This window comes from Narcine bancroftii, chromosome 13 (genome assembly GCF_036971445.1).
Source record: "Narcine bancroftii isolate sNarBan1 chromosome 13, sNarBan1.hap1, whole genome shotgun sequence".
In the NCBI taxonomy this organism is placed as follows: domain Eukaryota; kingdom Metazoa; phylum Chordata; class Chondrichthyes; order Torpediniformes; family Narcinidae; genus Narcine; species Narcine bancroftii.
In genome coordinates this window covers 29,656,570-29,677,148 of record NC_091481.1, presented here as the reverse complement: position 1 = coordinate 29,677,148, position 20,579 = coordinate 29,656,570, and the positions used below count along the sequence as shown (strand labels likewise).

The following is a 20,579-nucleotide window of genomic DNA, read 5'->3' as shown; positions in this document are numbered from 1 at the left end:
TCCTCAACTTCCTTCTCATTTAAACATGCCCATGTCTGCTTTGAATGTACTGATCACAGCCATCAGGGAGGGAATTCCAGAGTCATCCACATTTCCATCTTTAATGGGTGTCCCTTTGTATTTAAACTTTGTCCCCCTAGCAAATATTTCCCCTCATGGGGGTTATCCTCTGCAATCATCCTGAGTCCTATTTCAATAAACTCCACAGTATTTTACTAAACTCCACGGGACATTGGCTCAACCCCTTTTTCCTATGAATCGACCTGCTGAACCTTTGCATTGTTTCTAATGCAAATCTATTATTACATGATTTGGGTACCAAAATGATCTGCAGTATCCTGGTTGTGGTATCGCCAGCTTCTTGTAAAATAGCCAAATTTCTCCACGACCTTGTCAAAATCTCTCATTTATGTGCCATGATTTTTGCATTAAAGGTCAGAATTCAAACAGCCTTCCTGATTGCTAACTCAATCTGAATGCTTTTTTAAAATCTTTAATGTTCTATAACCCAGATCACTTTTTAAGTTTAAAAAAAAATCCCCTTCTACTTTCAAAACTGGCTCATCTTAGATTTTAGCACATATACTCCACCTACCACTATTTTGCCCATTCACTATGTTTATCCCCTTGGAGACTTTGTGACTTAGCAACTTGTTAACCTACATTGCAAGTGTGCATGCATGTCAGTGTGAAGCAGATGTTCTGCAATTCCTTTTGGTCCTCAATATATTTCTGGTTTATCGTGTCAATAGAGGAGCATTCTTTGGCCTTTTGTCAGTGTGGAAAAAAACCTAGTTGGATTACATTTTTCATGTTCCTAAGTTATATGAGCAAAAACAAAGCCATGCTTATATTTGCATTGAACAATTATAGTTGTAACTTAAATTGCCTCTCTGTTGCCTTTTCTGAAATTATGCAACTTTGTTTTTGTTTTGATAGCTTGCTGGGCAGTTTCCAGGAGATGAGATCCTTTTAATTACAGCATCTCCACTTATTAAAGCAGTAATGAACTTCAAACAGGTGGGTATCATTTTGATTCAGAAATGCATAACTGTTTTAACGGTGCTTTTCCATGCAACCGCAGGAGATGATTAAACAAAGAGTAGGCTATCGAGCCTGCACCGCTATTCAGTAAGAGCGTAACTGTAGGCTAAGCTCCATCTATCTGCCTTTTCCCTGTAACCCTTAATTCCCTTACTATACAAAAAATCTATTAAACTGTGTCTTAACTGTATTTACTGAGGCAGCCTCCACTGCATCCTTGGGTAGAGAATTTCATAGATCCATCACACTCTGGAAAAAGCAGTTCTTCCTCAGCCCCATCTTAAATCTCATCCCCATAATCTTGAGGCTATGTCCCCTAGTTATAATGGAAGCAATTTTCTTGCCTCTCTATTTTATCAATCCCTTTTGCAATTCTATATGTTTCTATAAGATCCCTTCTCATTCTTCTGAATTGCAGTGAGTAATTCCAGGTGCAACACTTGTCTGTTTTTTTAACTTCTATCTAGCAGCCCGAACATTGCTTCCAGGTGAAGCAGTACATCACTTGTATTTTAACATATTGCATCTAATGTTAGCAATGTGGTCGTTTCTACACTGGAGAACCCACACAAATAGTGTGTTTATTTTTTACAGATTACTACCAAATAGAAGGGTACCTGACAAAATGTCAGTAATAAACCTTTACCTCCTAAGGACTCTACGAGATAGGCTGCATGTTTTTAACTACAATCGCAGCATCTGGACACTTTCATGTTTCACTGTCAAGCAGCTTGTAAAAGTGAGCTTTCCTTTCAATAGTTTTGCACATTGACACTCCATTGCTTTTATTAAAAACTTCTTCAGATGTTGTTGAAATGTGTAAACCTGAAGAATGGGACACGATCTTCAGCTTATTACAGTAAAATCCCCGATATCTGGTACCTACGGGGATTGTGGTTGCCAGATATGCAAATTTTCTGGTCGCCTAAGACACTCTTTTCAATGCCTAATACACCTGCATTAAGAATAAACAGTTTAAAGGACAAAAGATTATGCAAAATGTAAAGTAATAATTTTAAAAATCAGTATTGTAGTCTTTAATTATGTACACTTTAATCAGTTAATTGCTGTAACAGTTGCGCTAACCATGCCTCTGTCATAATTAATTCCCCCCCCCCCCCCCCCAAGTTTACACATAAAGTCTTACTAATATAATATGCTAACAAAGATAAAGACTCTTACTAGGGAGGGTTGGGGAGATGCTTTGAGTTTCCCTAGCGGCAAGCAGAATTGGCTGCTCTGCTCTTCATCCTGGACGAGGCCAGCAGAATTTTATTGAAAAATCTGCTGCGGGCAGGGCACAACCGGGGCATTGCACTGGCTGAATGTCTGGTCTCATTTTCAACAAGGAGTTGTGTGTTGCTTCGGAGAACATTTATCTTTTCAATTTTAATTTTATTTTTCTTATTTATTTTAATTTATGTATTTCCTCTTTTTTTTGCCAGTTGCTTGGGGTTGGCAATTGTTTAAATGCCAGATACCGGGAATTTTACTGTGCAACCTTTTGAACTCTATCCTGAATTTAACAATTTCAAGTAACCACATTTTCCTGCATGTATTAGAATGGCTGGTTCTGATGCAGGATTCCTTTTGTTTCATAATTTCTATGACTACCATGTTCCACATATCACAGTTTCAACATGTTTTTTTTCTCTTTATCTTTTTATCCTATTCATCTATAAAGTACATGACACTGAAAGCAATTATGTTATATTTTGGTCTCCTCCTGGTTACAGGTATCCACTCTGCTCTGCAAGTTATAACAATTTGTTTCTAAGAACAACATCTCGTATTCAGTATAGCTATTCTGAAGCCAAATATTTCAACATTGAATTTTCCATTTTCAGTTGATCATAGACTTCTGTGTTTCCCTCCCTCTCTTTTTCCAGTCTATCTCTGTTCCTCCCATTTGGTTCCCTTTCACATCGCCCATTCTTCAGGTACCCATCACCCCCCTGACCCTCTTAGTTCCATTAATACTATTTGTGCACTTCACCCACTGGATCCTCTCATCTAGTTCTTGATCTCTTCTCTAATGGTTCCCATCACATCAAATTCCACCATTGGCATCCATTGTGTTTCTACTTAAAACACTCCCTTCTCTGCCTTGACTGCTTCCACCTATCACTCACCTGCCTCTCAACTTCACAATCCTCGTCCCCACACCTGACTCCATATGCTTATCATTCTTCACCCCTTATTCACCCACATATCACCTACTCTCTACAATTCTTTTCTCCCACAGATGAGGCTCCACCTGTTGAGTTTTTTACTCCAGTATCTTTTCATTGCCAATTCTAGTGAAATATGATTAATGTGAAACATTGACTGTTTCTATCAATGGTTGCCAATTTTTTAATTTTTAATTTAGACATGGAATGGTAACAGGCCATTTCGGCCCTCAAGTCCGTGCCGCCCAATTAACCTGCACCCCCTGCAAGGATTCATGGGGCGAAATAGCCTGTTACCATGCTGTATGTCTAAATTAAAAAATAAAAGGTTGACCACCCCTGCTATAGATGTTGCCTGACCTTTTGAGTATTTCCAGCATTTTCTGTTTTTGTTCATGGCCTATGTGAGGTGTTTTTGCTTTATTTTTTATATGTATGTAGTGTCAGTTCAGTTTAAACATTTTTTTTTTCCTTTTTTTTTAAAGGTTTCTAAGATCTTGGAAGAATTTGAGGTTGAAGAAAGATCAACTCACATGTTGAAAGAACATTATCCCAATATTGATGTCATCCATTCTGCAGTTCAAGGGCTGGATGCAGCCCTACATGTAAAAAAAGGAATTAATTTGCAAATATTTTATACATTGGTTATATGAATTTTTTATGATCTACAGAAGGGATTTTAAAATGTTATCATAATGTTTTAGACTTCTTAATTAGAGATTCAATTTTTTTCTCATTTCACATGCAGTTGAATTTTGGAATGTGATACCAGCCAACAGCATAGATTGACCTGTCAGTTATTGCCAAGTCAGTGCACTTTTACTCATGTGGAATTGAGTAAAATTCCTGTACAGTAACTTAAACCCAGATCCCATTCATCTTGGATGTGCCTGTTTACAATTCTCTACAACACTGTTTGTTTTAAATGTTTGTCTTGTTTTCAGATCCCTTTGGCACTCCCATGTTTCTGTGACCACCTACAGCCTTCTAAGATTACTACACTCTATCAGTTCTGAGCTATTAAATGTTGCTGCGTTAATTTATTGAATAGTGTGCACAAATTAAACTATTACATTTATTAGAGTTCAGTTCAGTAGAGTTCCATTAAATAACCCAATCATTACTCAGGTGTAAAGGACTGGATCCCCTTTGCTAAAAGCGCTTACTTTTGAAAATAATTTCATCTTCATCCATCTTAAAAAAAACTGTTCAAATACAAAAATATACAAGAATTATATTCTGCACTTTCTGATCGTCCTGAGATTACGAAAGATTTTTGCATCTGTGAATGCACAAAGTAATTTTAGTGAGAATTTCATCTAATTTTGGCACAAATTCAAGCACTAACCTGAAGACGCAGACAAGTGTGTCAATTGGATAAGGTCTGCCTTCATTGTGCTTAATTGTAATGTATTTAACCAATTGCAGTTTTATAACTAAACTATTCCTAAAGATGTTTACTTACTGAATATCATATAATTAAGTAATATTTGTTAATTTACCGTTACTTGAAAATGTGATGAGTCATGGTCCCTAAAAATGAGAGAGATGTAAGGATTCGCAGAATTTATTTTGCATTTTTTTAAAAATCACAAACCGAGTGCAATTATTTGTTCAGCAAAAATATATATTTTTGCATTATATAGAAAGCTGGTTGAAGACGGTTTCTTTCATTTGTGGATTTTTTGTGATTTGACTTGTTTAGCAAAATTCCATTATACCTTGTACAGTGGCTCCCTGTGTAACAGAAGATCTTACTTGCATTAACCTGACTTTACACATATTGTCCCATTTATTTGGAAATAATTTTTCAGGGTGGTAAGTTTGTTGCAAACATAAACTATTTGATTGTAAGGAAGATTGAACACTTTCAACATTTCAACAACCTTCCATCTCCTCTGCTCACCTTTTTTCATAAGCTATCTGCTGTACCCTATAAGGCATTTGATTGGTTATGATCTCAAATGGAATTTGGTGTTTTGTCTGTCTCAAATAATATAAATTATTTTGTGGTGTTAATACAGTATTAAGTTCCAACATTTGAATTGTCTGTAATGTTCGGATGATGAAAAAAAGATTTGATAAAATAGAAGAATTATAGGAAGTGTATGTAAAGTGCCAAACTATGGATAGCTATAGAAAATAGACACCAGTGAGATACAGCACTGTGAGAAATGTAGTACAACAAGAAAAGGAGTTTCAGCTATTTTGGGTAATATGTCTTTATTGTAGTTTTTGAGAAATTGTTCTTTTCTGAATTACAGAGAAATAATTTAACAGGCAGTTCTCCAGAAGGGAATCCTTGCATAAGCCAAGGACTTCGTTCATTTCACTGTTTGCAGAAACTGACTAATTTGAAATTCTGTCAGGAAAAATATTGTACACAAGACCAAATTGAACAAGCGAGAGTAGAATTGGCCACTGGCCTATGCAGTAGAGGATTCAATTTTTTTTAATTTTTTTGTAAACCAATTTTAAGACATTTTTGTTAATGTGCTTCCAGAAAATTCACACAGAAAGCGGCAAAGAGTATATTTATGAGAAGCTGTGCATATGTACTGGAGGAAGGCCGAAACTGATAGTCCATAACAATCCATACGTATTAGGAATTCGGGATACTGACAGTGCCAAGGTAACGCAGACTTCAAACAAAATCATAGTTTTCACATATTCTCTGAAACTCAGTAAAAAAAAAAAAATGTTTAGTGGCAGGAGAGGGGAGAGAATCTGGATCTCAATTTTCCCATTGCAATTGTAGGGAAGCAGTGTGGTGCATCTAATCGAGCAGCTGTCACATAGCTCCAATGACCTGAGTTTAGTCTGGACTTCTTGCGCTGTCCATGTGGAATTTGCATGCTCTTTCTGTTACTGGGTACTCCTGTTTCCTCCATCAAATGTGTGGGTTGATGAGTTAATTGGCCCCTGTAAATTGCCCCAAATCTGTAGATGAGCACTAGAATCTAGGGAAAGTTGATGGGAATTTGTGGAGAATTAAGAAAGATTAGTGTAAGATTCATGTAAATAAGTGCTTGGACTCTTTGTTATATTTATGACTAAGGTAAAGGATGTAATAGCTGTGTTTGTGTAGAGCCCAGGATTTTGTAGCAGTGTTGCAACTCAGAAATGTATACTTGAAATATTAATATGGTTGGCTTACACAGAACTTTAGTAAAAATGGCTTTGTTTGTCTTTTTCGTCCTTGATTTATGTAATATTTACTGTGGCTACAAAAACTTGTGTATGTTTGACACATGCAATTTTATTGATCTGGGTATTAAAGTCATGAGGGAGCCTGAGTCATTGGGTTGGGAAGTGTGGTGCAGAAGCTCAGGTCACGGGAGTCATTTGGATGGGTCTAAGCAAGAGTCTGTTGAATATAAAGAGGTGGGATTGAGGGAATGCCAGGCAAGAGAGAAGAGGCTTACTTTAGTGGGGTTTTAGTCCACCATTTGTGCTTTTAAAAATTATTGTCCTGGAAGAGATGAAATAGTCAATCCACAAACAACCTGGTCTGATTTCTCCAGCAAGGTTCCAAGGGGACAGTTGCAGGTAGATTGACACGATCCGATGTGTGTCTGCACCACATTAGCTGAAATCGAGATCCAACGTATAGTACAGGTGTAACTCACTTCAAAAAGTGCATAGCTGAATTTCTGGAGTGATGTAAACAGTCATTATTGCATTTCACTCTGAACAATGAGATACAGCACATTAACAGGCCCTTCTGGCCCATGAGCCAGGCTGCTCAATTACACCTGTTAGTTGTGCAACCCTGAGGGTGACTGTTCTACTTGATCTAGTTTCAAAGTTTGATATTTCAAATATTTTATCACTGAAAAAGAGGTTGAGGAGCAAGACCACTGATGTTGACTTGAGGGAATGTTATTTGTGATTTGAATAAGGGCTCTGTTATTGGCAGAGATTTGAATATGGAAAAGATTGGCTCTAATTTGGAAAATAACAGATCCAAGGACCTTGAAGATGAGGCAATAGCGTACAAATTTTGAAATGGATTGATTTCAAAAGGATAGAAGGTGGTATTTAACTGGGACAAGCATGTAGTGTCAGCACATGTGCACGAGTGAATGGTCACGATGTCTGAAAAACTACAGCTCACTTGGCAGTTAGATAAGTGCTAATTGTCAAAGGTTCAAGATTCAATTTATTGTCATAGTATTAAACAGTGTCCTATTACATGAAATTTATTTTTGCCTGCTGCAAAGCAGACAGATTTGCTACCAGCAGGAATTGACAAAGCACCTCTTACAGTGTTACAGTCAGAGAGAGAGAAACAAATGAGAGTTCCCCCAGAGACACCAAGTGTCCGTATATTCGCTTCCAGTGCTTCCAAAGCCCCCGCAGCCAGAGCCCAGTCCGTTATTAGCAACTTGAGCTCCAGATTCGAACCTCTGACGCAGTCAGGGACCCTCCAGCACCCTCGGCACCACCTCGCATCCTGGTTCTGATACCTGGTACCCCCTCCAGCCAGTTCGAGCCAGTCTCCAGCAGCAGACAGCCCAGTGCGAGTCTCCAGCAGCCCAGAACTTCACGGGTTCCTTGCCTCAAATCGCCAGAAGCCCACCGCATGCACCGGTCCTCATCCGCAGAGCCCGCTCACTAATTTGTCGCCATTGTCACCATCCCTGCAGGTCGTCTCGTCAGCTTCTCCCTCTCTGACGGTGCGCCATCTTCCCGTCCTCTGGTGCCCTGCTTCAGTCCTCTGCTTTCCTGGACTCTGCAGCCCCTCATGGCTGCTGCCGATTAATAGGTGCCGCCATCTTGGATGCAGACCCACGGTCACGGGATTTCAACTAAAACCACCGTCGGCTCCCTCAATGGCCGTGCAAAGCCAACAGCGGGTGACTGGACGCTGTGGGAGTGCTGCTTCTCCACTAACTTTGCTCCCCGCGGTTCCATACCAGCAGCAACGCTTCCTCTACAGTGTCTCCGGTAGCGCTGCCATAACACAGGCTTTTGTCTTTTAAAAAAAATAGATGTGTTCGAACAATTTCTCAGGAAAAAAGATGAGGAGGACCAAACATTTGATTATACGTATTGAATTATCTTTTTTGCAGAAATTTCAAAGTCATTTGGCCAGAGCTAAAAGGGTTATCATCGTAGGGAATGGAGGCATAGCACTGGAACTAGTGTAAGTGTATTTTATTATTGTAAAGTCGAAGTGATGAACAAAGATACTCCCATCTTATTTGTCAGTTTTAAATGATTGAGCTTTTGGAAGATGGAAATTTGAGTTCAGAGTCTCTTGACAAAATGCACTTCTATTCCTGGAACTCACTGAAAACATAGAAAATAAATTTGGGCAGTTTTGATTGAGATTCAGATCACACTACCACAATTATCAATCTCAATTTTGGGCTGGATTTGTGATTTCGGAAATAGAGATGCATCACAATCATAAATTATTTTTGAGGAACATTGTGAGGCTCATTACACTGGACAATGAAGATTTTTCTTCCTGAACACTTTTGGTTGTATTTTATGGATTTTGAGCTGCAGATCATAAAAATCATCTTAAAAGTTTTCCTTCACATCCCACTTTTTAGATATATCCAATTTTTGGTATCTGCTGTCACATTTTAAGTCTGCTTCAGCCATATAAGACCACGAAGAGCAAAGTGTCATTGAAAATTCATGTTCTGCGTTCGCACTTGGTCGTCTTCCCTGCTGATCTTGGTGCAGTCAGTAATGGACAGGGTGTAAGGATTCACCAGAGCATTGTGACCATGGAAAAGCTGCATCAGGGCAACTGGAGTCCGTCATTGCTGGCCAACTATTGTTGGGCACTGACACGAGAGGCATCAGATGCTGAAAATCAGCGGCAAAACATTTCTAGGGCAGTTGAACTAACGCAATGCTAAATTCAATAAAAATGAATGTTTCTCCAAGTTCTTGCATACTGCTACAATCTGAAATTATCTTTTTGTTGTCTATCAATATCCCCATTTTTCTTCAGGAAGTAAACCTTTTGAAAAAATGTGTTGTCTGGTGTTATTGGAATTCATTAAGATAATATGCATAGCCATGGCTGAGATGAGGTGCATCCCATCCAGAGTGAACCCACTACAAAGCAGCAGGACTAGACAACATACCTAGTTGGGTGCTGAAGGAATCTGCAGCCCAGCTGATGGAGGACATAACGGACATCTTCAACATCTCACTGCAGCAGTCCACTGTCCCTCCAGGATTCAAGGCTGCCACTGCTAAGAGAATGGCCTAGTGGCACTGACCTCTGCGGTCATGAAATGCTTTAAGCAACTGTTAATGGGTTGCATCAATCACATCTTCCTGCAACGTTGGACCCGTTCCAGTTTTTCTACCATCTAATCCGGTCCACAGATGATGTTATTGCATAGACCCTCCATTCTGTCTTGACCCACCTAGAGAATGATGCTTCATACTCCACATTGGCTTTCAATATGGCATTCCGTACAATCATATCTCATGGACTGGTGGATAAAGTGACCTCACTGGGACTCAACACCCCTCTATTCACCACCCAACCAGATTCTCACTCTCCTTCCTGTATTCTGACTCATTGCCAGATATTCAATCAACAATTGTATTGTAGCTGATTAGGGGGATCCTTAATGTTCAACTTGGGGAGCCTGAATAGAACGAGTTAATTTTCTTTGCATTGGCATCCATTGCCAAAATTTGGGGTTTGATTATCTTGAATCCCATGCCACATAGAGTATTGTTAGATATTGTCATGTACAGTAAAAAAAACCTGCTATCCAGCACTTAATGGGGATTGGTAGATGCCTGATAAGTGAATTTGCTGGATGCTTGAGATTAAGGGAGCCAATTTTAAACATTTTTCTTACCTTATTTTTGCTAGTTTGAGGCTGCCGTATGCTTGAATTCCAGATAACGGGAATTTTACTGTATTTTTATGCATCTATCGTGTTCGGCTTTCATTAGGGTTGCAATACAAAATTGTGGTAAAAGCTTCCAGCATCAACATGAAAGCCATTGTTAATGGAGAATGAACCTCATTCAATAACATTTTAGGTCGCCAGAATTGTACTTGAGGATGTATTTGTGCTCTATTCTTGAACTCCTTGAAAGAATGGAATCCACCAAAAGCCTTGACTATTTGATCAAATGGGATGCTGTATCCCTTCAAACTATCAGCAAATGGCATCAGCCCAAGGCTTTCTGAGTCTTCATGATGCCAGTTCTTCATTCCTGCTTGTTTTATTGTTAACATTAGGCTCAAGGTAGGAAACAGCGGATTTTGGGTAGTGGTGTTGATGTAGGGGGAGGCACCTGCTTTGTGATTTCTAACTTACAACTGTATTGTGGATCCAAAAGTTCCTTATCACCCAATCAGATTCACAGGATTGACCTTTGTTTTTCCAGAAGTGGTCCAGGTTATCTGAAGAGACCAGAAACTGAACACGTTAAAATAGGCTGATTTCAAAAGCAATCTTACAAAGGCATATGTGTTCACTGCATGGAATGGACTTTTGAGGCCCTAAAATTACTGAAGAAATTAAGTGAAGGGATCTAAATTTGTAGACGAGCAAGCTGAAAATCTTCTGCCTCCAAAGAAGACGGAACCCTTTCCAAACCAAGAATGCCAATTTGAAAACTGATTCTTTGCAGTGTATGGAAATGGCCATTGTGTTTGGTGCCAAGTGTGATGCAAGCAAGGTCAATGATAGGGGCTCATTCCCCAAACACAGATTTTCATTTTGAATAATGCTCTAAAATTGTTATTCATTTGTATTTTTAGCTATGAAATTGAAGGATGTGAAGTTATTTGGGCAATAAAAGATAAAGCAATTGGAAATACTTTCTTTGATGCTGGGGCTTCTGAATTTTTGATTCCTCAACTCCAGGCTGACAAGCCTGAGGCCACCATCCCTTGCAAAAGGACGAAATACACTATCGAAGGTAATTGCAATGATGCAGCTGTTATCATCCACTTTAAAGTGAATGATGTCCAGATAACCTGAGCAAATCAGCTACTGTAAAGCTGCGGGTGTGGTGTTTTATTTCTAATTTTAGAATATTTGCTCGAAAGTCCTTATGAAATGAATCAAACCTGACCTAGATGTAAATTCCTTTGACACTTGCAGAGATAGCTTTCAAGGATTTGTGCTTTTTCGTGAATTCCAGCAATAGTAATTCAGCAAATTGTCAAGTTTAACGTTTCATTCCTCCTCCAGAGGAGTGATTCTGTAAATCACTTTAGAAATAATTTTAGTTCATATTTTAAAAATGGACCTTGTTTTAGGTATCTGGGGGAGAATGATCCATGTCAACTGGATAAAATCGGTTAAAACACCAGTTGGCACGTTGCATGCAACTGAAAATGTCTGAAGAATAAATTTTGAATCAAAATTGAATCTGTGGCTTATACGACCAGTATTAAGTTTTTCTGACCAAATTGTTGCCTCAAATGCAGGTTTCGAAGAGGAAAAGGAAAAAGTTGAAGCCGGCGAAGGACGTGGCAGTGCATTGGGACCAGACTGGCACGAGGGCTTGAAGTTGAAAGGGACAAAACAGGTAAAGTTGTTTCAATGCTAATTCTAGTGTGTTTCACTATTTCACAGAAACTATGTACTCGTTAGTCTATTGTACTGAGTACAGCAATATTTGAGCAGTCAAAAAAAAACATCATTTAGATGACAAATCAGGACCCTGTTGAGCATCGGGCAGCTGGCACAAGATCTCATGCAATACACCAAATGTGCTGGAGGAACTCAGCAGGTCGCACAACATCCGTGGGAAGTAAAGATAACCAATGCTTCCCCATGGATGCTACGGGACCAGCATCTGCAGATTTACTGGTTTTATTCCATCTCATGCTGTTATTTTGAACCAGACCAATAGATTATTTTTCCTTTACTTATTTCAAAATTTATCTCTCGACCATCGAATCAATTTTTATTTTACTGTAATGGCATTAGATTTTGTGAAGCTGTGGCTGTGTTCACTTTCATGGCTGTGTCTGACATTACAGCAGTGATTGCAGGCGGAAAAAAAAGTGCTGCAAAATGCTCAGTATTTGCTGAAGTTCTGAAAGGCATGGCATAAACACAAGTCCTTTCTTGCAGATTTCCCACAAAGTTCATGTTGAATACGAGTGTGAGATTGATAAAATTTATCCATTGGAAGAGTTTGCATCATTGCAGAAAAAAGCATTGGCATTCCCTGAAAATGTCGCAGAAGAAAGAAAAGCTGAAAAAGATGAAGGTATGGAGTGAAATGGTTCTTAGTGATGTTTAAGCTTAAATGACTTGTGATGACCTATCCTTGAAGCAAATATAGTTCTGAATTGAAAACTGCTCATTTATGAAGACCATTGTATAGTAAATACTATACAGAGTTCATTGTTCTAATTTCTCAGGAAATAAAAGGATGAAATCAATATATAGATTTCTAATACATTATTATTTGTAATTGTTATAGAATTAGTTATTATTAATCTTTATGATAAAATGTATATATGTGTGTGTCTTAGTAACATTGCTGCCACATTGACCACCGCCAGTGGGCTGATATCGCCTCAAACCGTGCATCTTGGTGCCTCACAGTTTGGCGGGCAGCAACCTCCTTTGAAGAAGACCGCAGAGCCCACCTCACTGACAAAAGGCAAAAGAGGAAAAACCCAGCACCCAACCCCAACCAACCAATTTTCCCCTGCAGCCGCTGCAACCGTGTCTTCCTGTCCCGCATCGGACTTGTCAGCCACAAACGAGTCTGCAGCTGACGTGGACTTTTACCCCCTCCATAAATCTTCGTCCGCGAAGCCAAGCCAAAGAAAGAAAAGAAGTAACGTTGCTGGGTGGGTTTGGACAGGGAAAGACACATCACACATTCGTGTTAGCATATAAGAAAGATCTTCCAGACAGTCTGCTAATTCAAAGTCAAGCAGAAGCCATCAAAGCTTTTTCATTGCTCAGTTAAAAGCCATAAAACTAGAGGAGTTGTTCCATAGAAATACTGAAGACAATGAATGTTTGCTGGAGAAACACCTGTGTAAACAGAAAGTCATTTCCTTCATGACCTGTGGAGACAAGTCAGAGACCACTGCCATGAGTTGTGTTTTTAAACTTAAGAGCCAGTGGTGACTGGGACACTTCAAGAAGGTATCTTTAATATTGAAGCATGCTTCATCTTAAGTCAGAGATGCAGTTACCTTCAATGAGAGAGGTAATGTTGCGCATTCTCCCTTTGACAGAGGAGGAACACAGAACAAAGAAAAAGGCTATTTAGACTGTCTCTTTGTCAAGAGAGGGCAATTTCATTTAACCCTTGCCTGGGTTGGTGTAAATACAAGTTCCACAACCTCCATGCATGAGGGGAACTGAAAAAAAATATGAAGAAATATTTCTGTTAAAGCAAATGGACAATTATATTTGACACCTGAAAAAAATTTTAAAATATGGTTTTAATGAATCAGGCTTGTGTTTTAGATGTGGTGATACGGTTGGAATATTTTTTCATGCCGTTTGGTCATGTATACATATACAATCTTTTTGGAAGAAAATTTAATTGTTTTTAGAATACCTGTATAAGATTAAAATAGTTTTAGATCCAACAGTATTTTTATTGGGTAGTTTGCAACCTCTGAAAGGCTTGGGATTAGATAAGTTTCAGCTTGCTTTTGTATATTTAGCTTTATCCGTAGCGAAAAAATGTATTGCTAGTACGTAGAAATATGATTGATATTAATAGATGGCATAATGAGATGAAATATTGTTTAATAATGGAAAAAATTACATCTGTTTCACATGATAATTATAATTTTTTTATTAATAAGTGGTTGTTATACTCAGAATATTTACATTTCAATTTATATTGATTAGATTTTAATATGTATATTTAACTTTTTTAATATTCCTTTTTTTTATGGCTCTCCTTAGGAGATTTGGCTGAAGGGGGGGGAAATCTTTTCTTTTTTTTATATATATAAAAAAAATTTCATGTTTAATTGCTGTATGTCATATATTATTTGTTTTTTGAACGAATAAATAAAGTTTAAAAAAAAAAGCAAATGGACAAGAATACCTGAATTTGAGAACTTTTGAACAGCAGTTGAAAGATTAAGTTTCAACACAAAGATCTTGAAGACTGAATTTTAAATTTGAAACATCTCTTCAGAATCATGCCTGGACTATAATGGTCTGGGATGTGTGTCGCCCACACACTAACAGTAGTAGTAGAGATAATTTCCCATTACATTCTGATGTTCTTGTGTTCCTGTTATAATTCATATACTTCAGTTCTCACTAATTCTTAGAATGTTAATGATAGATTGCACCACTGTTTAAAGTACTGATGATTTTCCAATTTATAGTCACAGAAGCAAGTGTTAACGCAAATCTAGCTGATTGGATGGTGGTACAGGATGCACTGTGGATATGGTGTTTTGTCAAGTTAATATCTCCACTTAATAATGCTTAAAATCCAAATGATTTAAAAATATAACACTTATAGAGTGTAAAAATAGAAAACCACCTGTAACTGTATTCAAGCTTAGTTGAATCTTTTTCCTGAAGGAGTTGCAATACAATTAAAAATGCACGAGATACCCTTTGGATGAAAGTAGAGTGGGTTCTTATTGACCTGCAATAAATAGCAATGCCACAAAACGAATGTAATGTAGAAAAAAGAGATGTTCAGTTAGAAGTACTTTATTTATGGAATAAAATGAGTGAGTGCAGTAAAACATTATGCTTTATCTGGAGGTAGTCTATTCAAATTCAGCACAGAGTTATTCAAGTCCATTCTCTTTACCAAGTCTAAGAGCGCAGTGGTAATGAATTTATCCCATGTATACCCTGTTTAGGACACTTCAAAAATCAAACTTGGTTATGAAGAGCATTTATTCACAATATAGGAGCAGTGAGTGGATGCATCTACAGTCTAGTGTGATACTGCGTGAAGAAGGTTTCAGAGTGTGCAAATAACAAGAGTTGATTTTACTGTCCATTCCTTTCAGAATCTTGGCCTGTATATATACAGTTGACAAATGGGAAAATCTATGGCTCTGATCTGATAGTGAGTGCAACTGGAGTAATACCAAGTATTGAACCGTTTGTCATAAATAACCCTGTAAGTACTGTACACATGTTCACGTACGCCCTTGAGAACTACAGAACTTGAAATGTGGAGTATCTTATAAATTGTAGGGAAGGTGACAGGAGCAAGTGAAGTGGCTGTTTATAGAGGCAGAGGTTAAGAAAGAAAGGATGGAAGAGATTAACAACAACACATTAGATCAGCATTTCTCAACCTTTTTACCCTTGTGGAACCCTTGAAATAGTTTTCATGTCTCAGGGAACCCCTGCATAAAAATTATTATATACCATTATTAATATCTATCTTTTATATTTTTATCGTCGTTCACATGGTAAACATTTTTTTTTGATAACTTGTTTCAGGAAAAAATTATCCCCCTTTTTTTTTTGTCAAATTTTTTGGCCATGCAAAAAAAAAATCAGACTGCTCGATTATGAGACTTCACACCGAGATATTCATTTTAAATAATATAAGGGGATGAAGACTTTATTATAATAACCAAGGATTTTCCAACAATATGCTGTCTGTGTATAGTAAAATGATGAATATAAAATTAAACAAAAATTACTCAAAAATGCATTAGCCCATTTCTCACTGTTTTTCGTGGAACCCCTAGCGACCTCTTCCGGAGAACCCTGGTTGAGAAACACTGCATTAGATTGTGACGAAACAAAGTTGGAGAGACTCTACAGAGAGAAATAGTTAGGCAACTGTTCAGGTCTCAATTTAAAGGGTCCTAACTTGAAACTGACTATTTCTACCAATTGACCTGCTGAATCCCTCCAGATTTGTTTGCTTCAGAATACAGGAAGTGTTTCTCTAATGGAAAACAAGGGCCCATTAAAGGAAGCTGGTCTGTCTGGAGGAAGTGTGATCAGATGAAAAAGAAATAAAAGCCAAGACTGGAAGGGAGATGGAGTACACAGCAGTTGTTGGAAGGGTGCAGTGAAATGGTGAAAAGGGCCGGGAGTATCTGTGCAGAGAGGAGAAACTGATTGTGTGGGAGGAAAAAAAAAGCTGGAAATCTAAAACGAAATCCAAAAATGTTAGAAATACTCAGCAGGTCAATCTGCATCCATGGAGCCAATGCCCCGGGTCGACACTTCCCAATTGTGATACATTATCAATCTTGAGACACCATCCATGCTCCCCTTGGACATTGCCTAAATCGGTGATGCATCCTCAATAGTTTGCATTCTTTCTTCAAAACTGGCCAGTTCTGACACAATCAGAAAAGGCTGGTTACTTTGGATTCAGTGTTGAGCCCCACAGTCAAAAGTCAGCATGTTTTTTCTCAAGCTTCCTTGGAACAGTATGAGAGGCAAGTTACAATTTCCACTATCCTGTTTTAGTTCCAGGTGTTGAGACTTGACTGTTTTTCCTTCTGCACAGATGTTGCCTGGTTCACTGCTCTTCCCTAATATTCTTGATTTCAAATTTTCAGTAATTGCTGTGTTCTCTATCACACATAATCTCAATTTTTTTTGCTTTTTTTTTTAACCCTCCACTTCCACTACATGACAGACAGATTACCTCCCATTAAGAAAGCATTCTCACCCTATTGTCTGTCAACACCCGTCTATGTCATCCATTTTTCCTGGTGCTTCATCCCATCACAGATGTTCATTTAATTTTCCCTACCCTTCCCCGAGCAACGTAAAATGTGCCTGTTCTCTAGTTCTGTACCAGGTCTTGATAAATTGGCTGTATGATACAGAGGGAGTAAAATGTAACCAACGTTCCCGAAATGCTGTTTACCTTCTACTTCCTATGGATTCAGTGTGACCTGCTGTGTTTCTCCTGCACATCCGTGTATTGCAGATGATACATAAAAACAGGACTGTAAAGTTAGTGGATTCAATGAGAAGCCAACAAGTATTCATTTTCTGGTGTATAAGCGTCTGATTGTCCAGAAATAAGGTATTTAAGATGAAAAGACTAGATTGAACTATTGAATGGAAACATTTCTACATTTGTAGCTGCTTTAATTGATACATTGTAATGATATTACAATTTCTGTTTTTATAAATATATATAGTTTGATGTGGCAGACGACGGGGGCCTTAAAGTAGATGAGCAAATGCACACCTCCGTCGCAGATGTTTTTGCAGCTGGTGACGTCTGCACTGTGTCTTGGGAGCCTCGCGCCCTTTGGCATCAGGTATTGGAGCTGCCGACTGTCACAATACGTTTTCCATTCACTCTAGAAAGTGCAATTTGTCCAGTGATTGCTTTCGGTTTCTCATTTGCACCACCTAACAGATGCGACTGTGGACTCAAGCTAGACAGATGGGATATTATGCAGCGAACTGTATAGCAGCAGAAGTGTTGGGGGAATCGATTGAATTGGACTTCTGCTTTGAATCATTTGCTCACGTCACCAAATTCTTCAATTATAAGGTAAGTTTGAAGGGAACTATTACAAACTCTGTAAAATTTCAAGGTTATTGGATCCTGTGTTTACTTTACCCAAACTCTGAGCTGCTTTACAAATAGTAGTGGAAGATTTCCCATTTGCTCCTTCCTTTTTACACACGACGAATGCTGAAATGAAGTGGCTTGCTGGCATTTGAAATTAAATGATTCGCAATGTTGTTCTGACTGACTTCTGTGTGAACCCTTGTCTTTCAGGTGGTGTTGCTTGGAAAGTACAATGCCCAGGGTCTGGGGACAGATCACGAGCTGTTACTGCGATGTACAAGAGGCCAGGAATATGTGAAGGTGGTGATGCAGAATGGAAGGATGAAGGGAGCTGTGCTTATTGGTGAAACTGACTTGGAAGAAACCTTTGAAAACCTCATTTTAAATCAAATGGATCTTTCTGCATATGGGGAGAACTTGCTTGACCCACACATTGACATTGAGGATTACTTTGACTAAGGTGTGTGTCAGGTCACCTGTGTTTTATTAGACAGGCCCCGTAATGTGGCCCAGTGGTCGATAATGAAGTTGTGTCTGTCTTTCTCGGTGGTTGTAAGAGATGGCATGAAGGTATTCCAGGAGTTCTTCATATCCTGATCAGCCTCTCTACCACAACTGACAGCATGACAATTATTGTTTTGCAATCTACAAATTGACTTCTCGGTTTTCATCACAACCTGACAGCAACAAAAAACAATTAACTTACTCTGAGACCATTTTGGACATTAATTAGCTTGTGGAAGTTGAAGGTTTCTTTGAACAGCGATCAGTGCATTACATTGGATTTCTAATGACTTTCCCCCTCCTTTTTCAAATAAATAGTTTTCCAGATATGTCAGGAAATAGATTGGTGTTTTATTGACATTGAAACATCCTCAGAATTGTTTTATCAGTGAGATAAGTCTGTTGTACTTCTAACCTCTTGTTTGGGACTGTATCCAGTTTGGAGGGGGAATTCTCAAAATCTAATCATCATTAATACCTTGACTTGACAGAATATAACTGAAATTCATTCTGATCATCCTGCAATTTTTCTAACTTGGTATTTATCCTGTGATCATGATATTAAATAAAAGGAAACCATTCACCATAAAAAATGCTTCTTTATTTCTGCACAGATTTTAAATTGAATATCATGTGAGGTAGATGTGAACGACATCTTTTGTGCAAATTTAAACAGACCATTTCAGCCCACGAGTCTGCACCGCCCAATTTGCACCCCGGTACGTTTTAAACGGTGGGAGGAAACCTGAGCCCGCCGGAGAAAACTCACGCAGACACGGAGAGAACATACAAACTCCTTACAGACATGTATGGGACTCGAACCCTGGTCTAGTCCCAATTGCTGGTGTTGTAAAACCATTGCACTAACCATTACACCTACCGTGCAGTGAGTATGATCTGCTTCTCTCTGCCTGATAAGATGATGAAAACCAAATCATTTAGGGCTTCCAGTAGGGAATTGGATGGCATTATTGGGAAAACAACTTGATGGGCATTGTGGAATACTAGCATTTCGTTGTCCTGTACCATAAAATTTCTGTGAATTGATCTAATGATTGCAACACTGCTGTTTTAATATAGTTTTTTTTTTTTTTTTTTTTTTTTTTTTAATTTTTTATTTTTCACACCATAAATCACAATAGCCATGATATACACTTTTTCTTTTCCACACATTTACAGTGACTTTTTCTCCCTCCCCCCTCCCTCCTCCCAAGCCACCCCCCCATCCCTCCCCCCTCTCATCCATTTTAGTTATACAATCTAGGTTGCATTATTTCAGTTAGACAATGTTGTCATTCAACAAAAATACACCAGAAATTCTACTGAGTCCATTTTTTTTCTTCTCTTCTCCTTCCATCAACTTAGGTAATGTTTGTTCCCGGTAGGTTTTCGCTATTGTATTTAATGTAAGGCTCCCATACTTGTTCGAATATTTCAATATTATTTCTTAAACTATATGTTATTTTTTCTAATGGAATACATTTATTCATTTCTATATACCATTGTTGTATTTTCAAATTATCTTCCAATTTCCAGGTTGACATAATACATTTTTTTGCTACAGCTAGGGCTATCTTAACAAATCTTTTTTGTGCATCCTCCAAGTCAATTCCAAATTCTTTATTTTTTATGTTACTTAGGAGAAAGATCTCTGGATTCTTTGGTATATTGTTTTCTGTTATTTTATTTAATATCTGATTGAGATCATCCCAAAATTTTTCTACTCTCTCACATGTCCAGATTGCATGAATTGTTGTTCCCCTTTCTTTTTTACATCGAAAACATCTATCAGATACTGTTGGGTCCCATTTATTTAACTTTTGCGGTGTAATGTATAGTCTGTGTAACCAATTATATTGTATCATACGCAGCCTCGTATTTATTGTATTTCTCATCGTTCCAGAGCATAACTTCTCCCATGTTTCCTTTTTTATCTTTATATTTAAATCTTGTTCCCATTTTTGTTTAGTTTTACCATTTGTTTCCTCATTTTCCTTTTCTTGCAGTTTAATATACATATTTTTTATAAATCTTTTGATTAACATTGTATCTGTAATCACATATTCAAGGTTACTTCCCTCTGGTAAACTCAAGTTGCTTCCTAATTTATCTTTCAAGTAGGATCTCAGTTGGTAATATGCCAGCGCTGTATCTCCCGTTATATTGTACTTATCTCTCATTTGTTCAAAGGATAAGAATCTATTTCCTGAAAAACAATTTTCTATTCTTTTAATCCCTTTTTTTTCCCATTTTCTAAAGGCAAGGTTGTCTATTGTAAAAGGGAGTAGCTTATTTTGCGTCAATATTAGTTTTGGTATTTGGTAATTTATTTTATTTCTTTCTACATGTATCTTCTTCCATATATTGAGGAGATGGTGTAAT

At 37.9% G+C, this 20,579-nt stretch overlaps 1 protein-coding gene across 2 annotated transcripts; it reads left to right on the top strand.

Annotated features, from left to right (window-relative positions):
• Nucleotides 1–908: 908 nt before the first annotated feature.
• pyroxd1 (pyridine nucleotide-disulphide oxidoreductase domain 1) lies at nucleotides 909–18,790 on the top strand. Of its 2 annotated transcripts, XM_069909846.1 has the most exons (12): nucleotides 924–1,020; nucleotides 1,639–1,783; nucleotides 3,701–3,820; nucleotides 5,719–5,847; nucleotides 8,291–8,364; nucleotides 10,975–11,135; nucleotides 11,650–11,750; nucleotides 12,302–12,440; nucleotides 15,193–15,305; nucleotides 17,311–17,433; nucleotides 17,535–17,672; nucleotides 17,904–18,790. In XM_069909846.1, exons 2-12 carry the CDS (start codon nucleotides 1,670–1,672, stop codon nucleotides 18,150–18,152), a joined length of 1,461 nt encoding a protein of 486 aa, XP_069765947.1. In that variant the 5' UTR covers nucleotides 924–1,020; nucleotides 1,639–1,669; the 3' UTR covers nucleotides 18,153–18,790. The 2 variants fall into 2 exon arrangements, with proteins under 2 accessions (XP_069765948.1, XP_069765947.1); XM_069909847.1 differs by lacking the exon at nucleotides 1,639–1,783 and having other exon boundaries at nucleotides 909–1,020.
• The last annotated feature ends 1,789 nt before the right edge of the window (nucleotides 18,791–20,579 follow it).

Bases quoted from the DNA above. Each gene is read 5' to 3' on its own strand.
- pyroxd1 (XM_069909846.1), top strand. From the start codon at position 1,670: ATGTCAGTAATAAACCTTTACCTCCTAAGGACTCTACGAGATAGGCTG. The intron at 11,136-11,649 runs GTAATTGCAATG...CCTCAAATGCAG, and splicing joins GACGAAATACACTATCGAAG to GTTTCGAAGAGGAAAAGGAA. The intron at 17,434-17,534 runs GTATTGGAGCTG...ACCACCTAACAG, and splicing joins CTCGCGCCCTTTGGCATCAG to ATGCGACTGTGGACTCAAGC.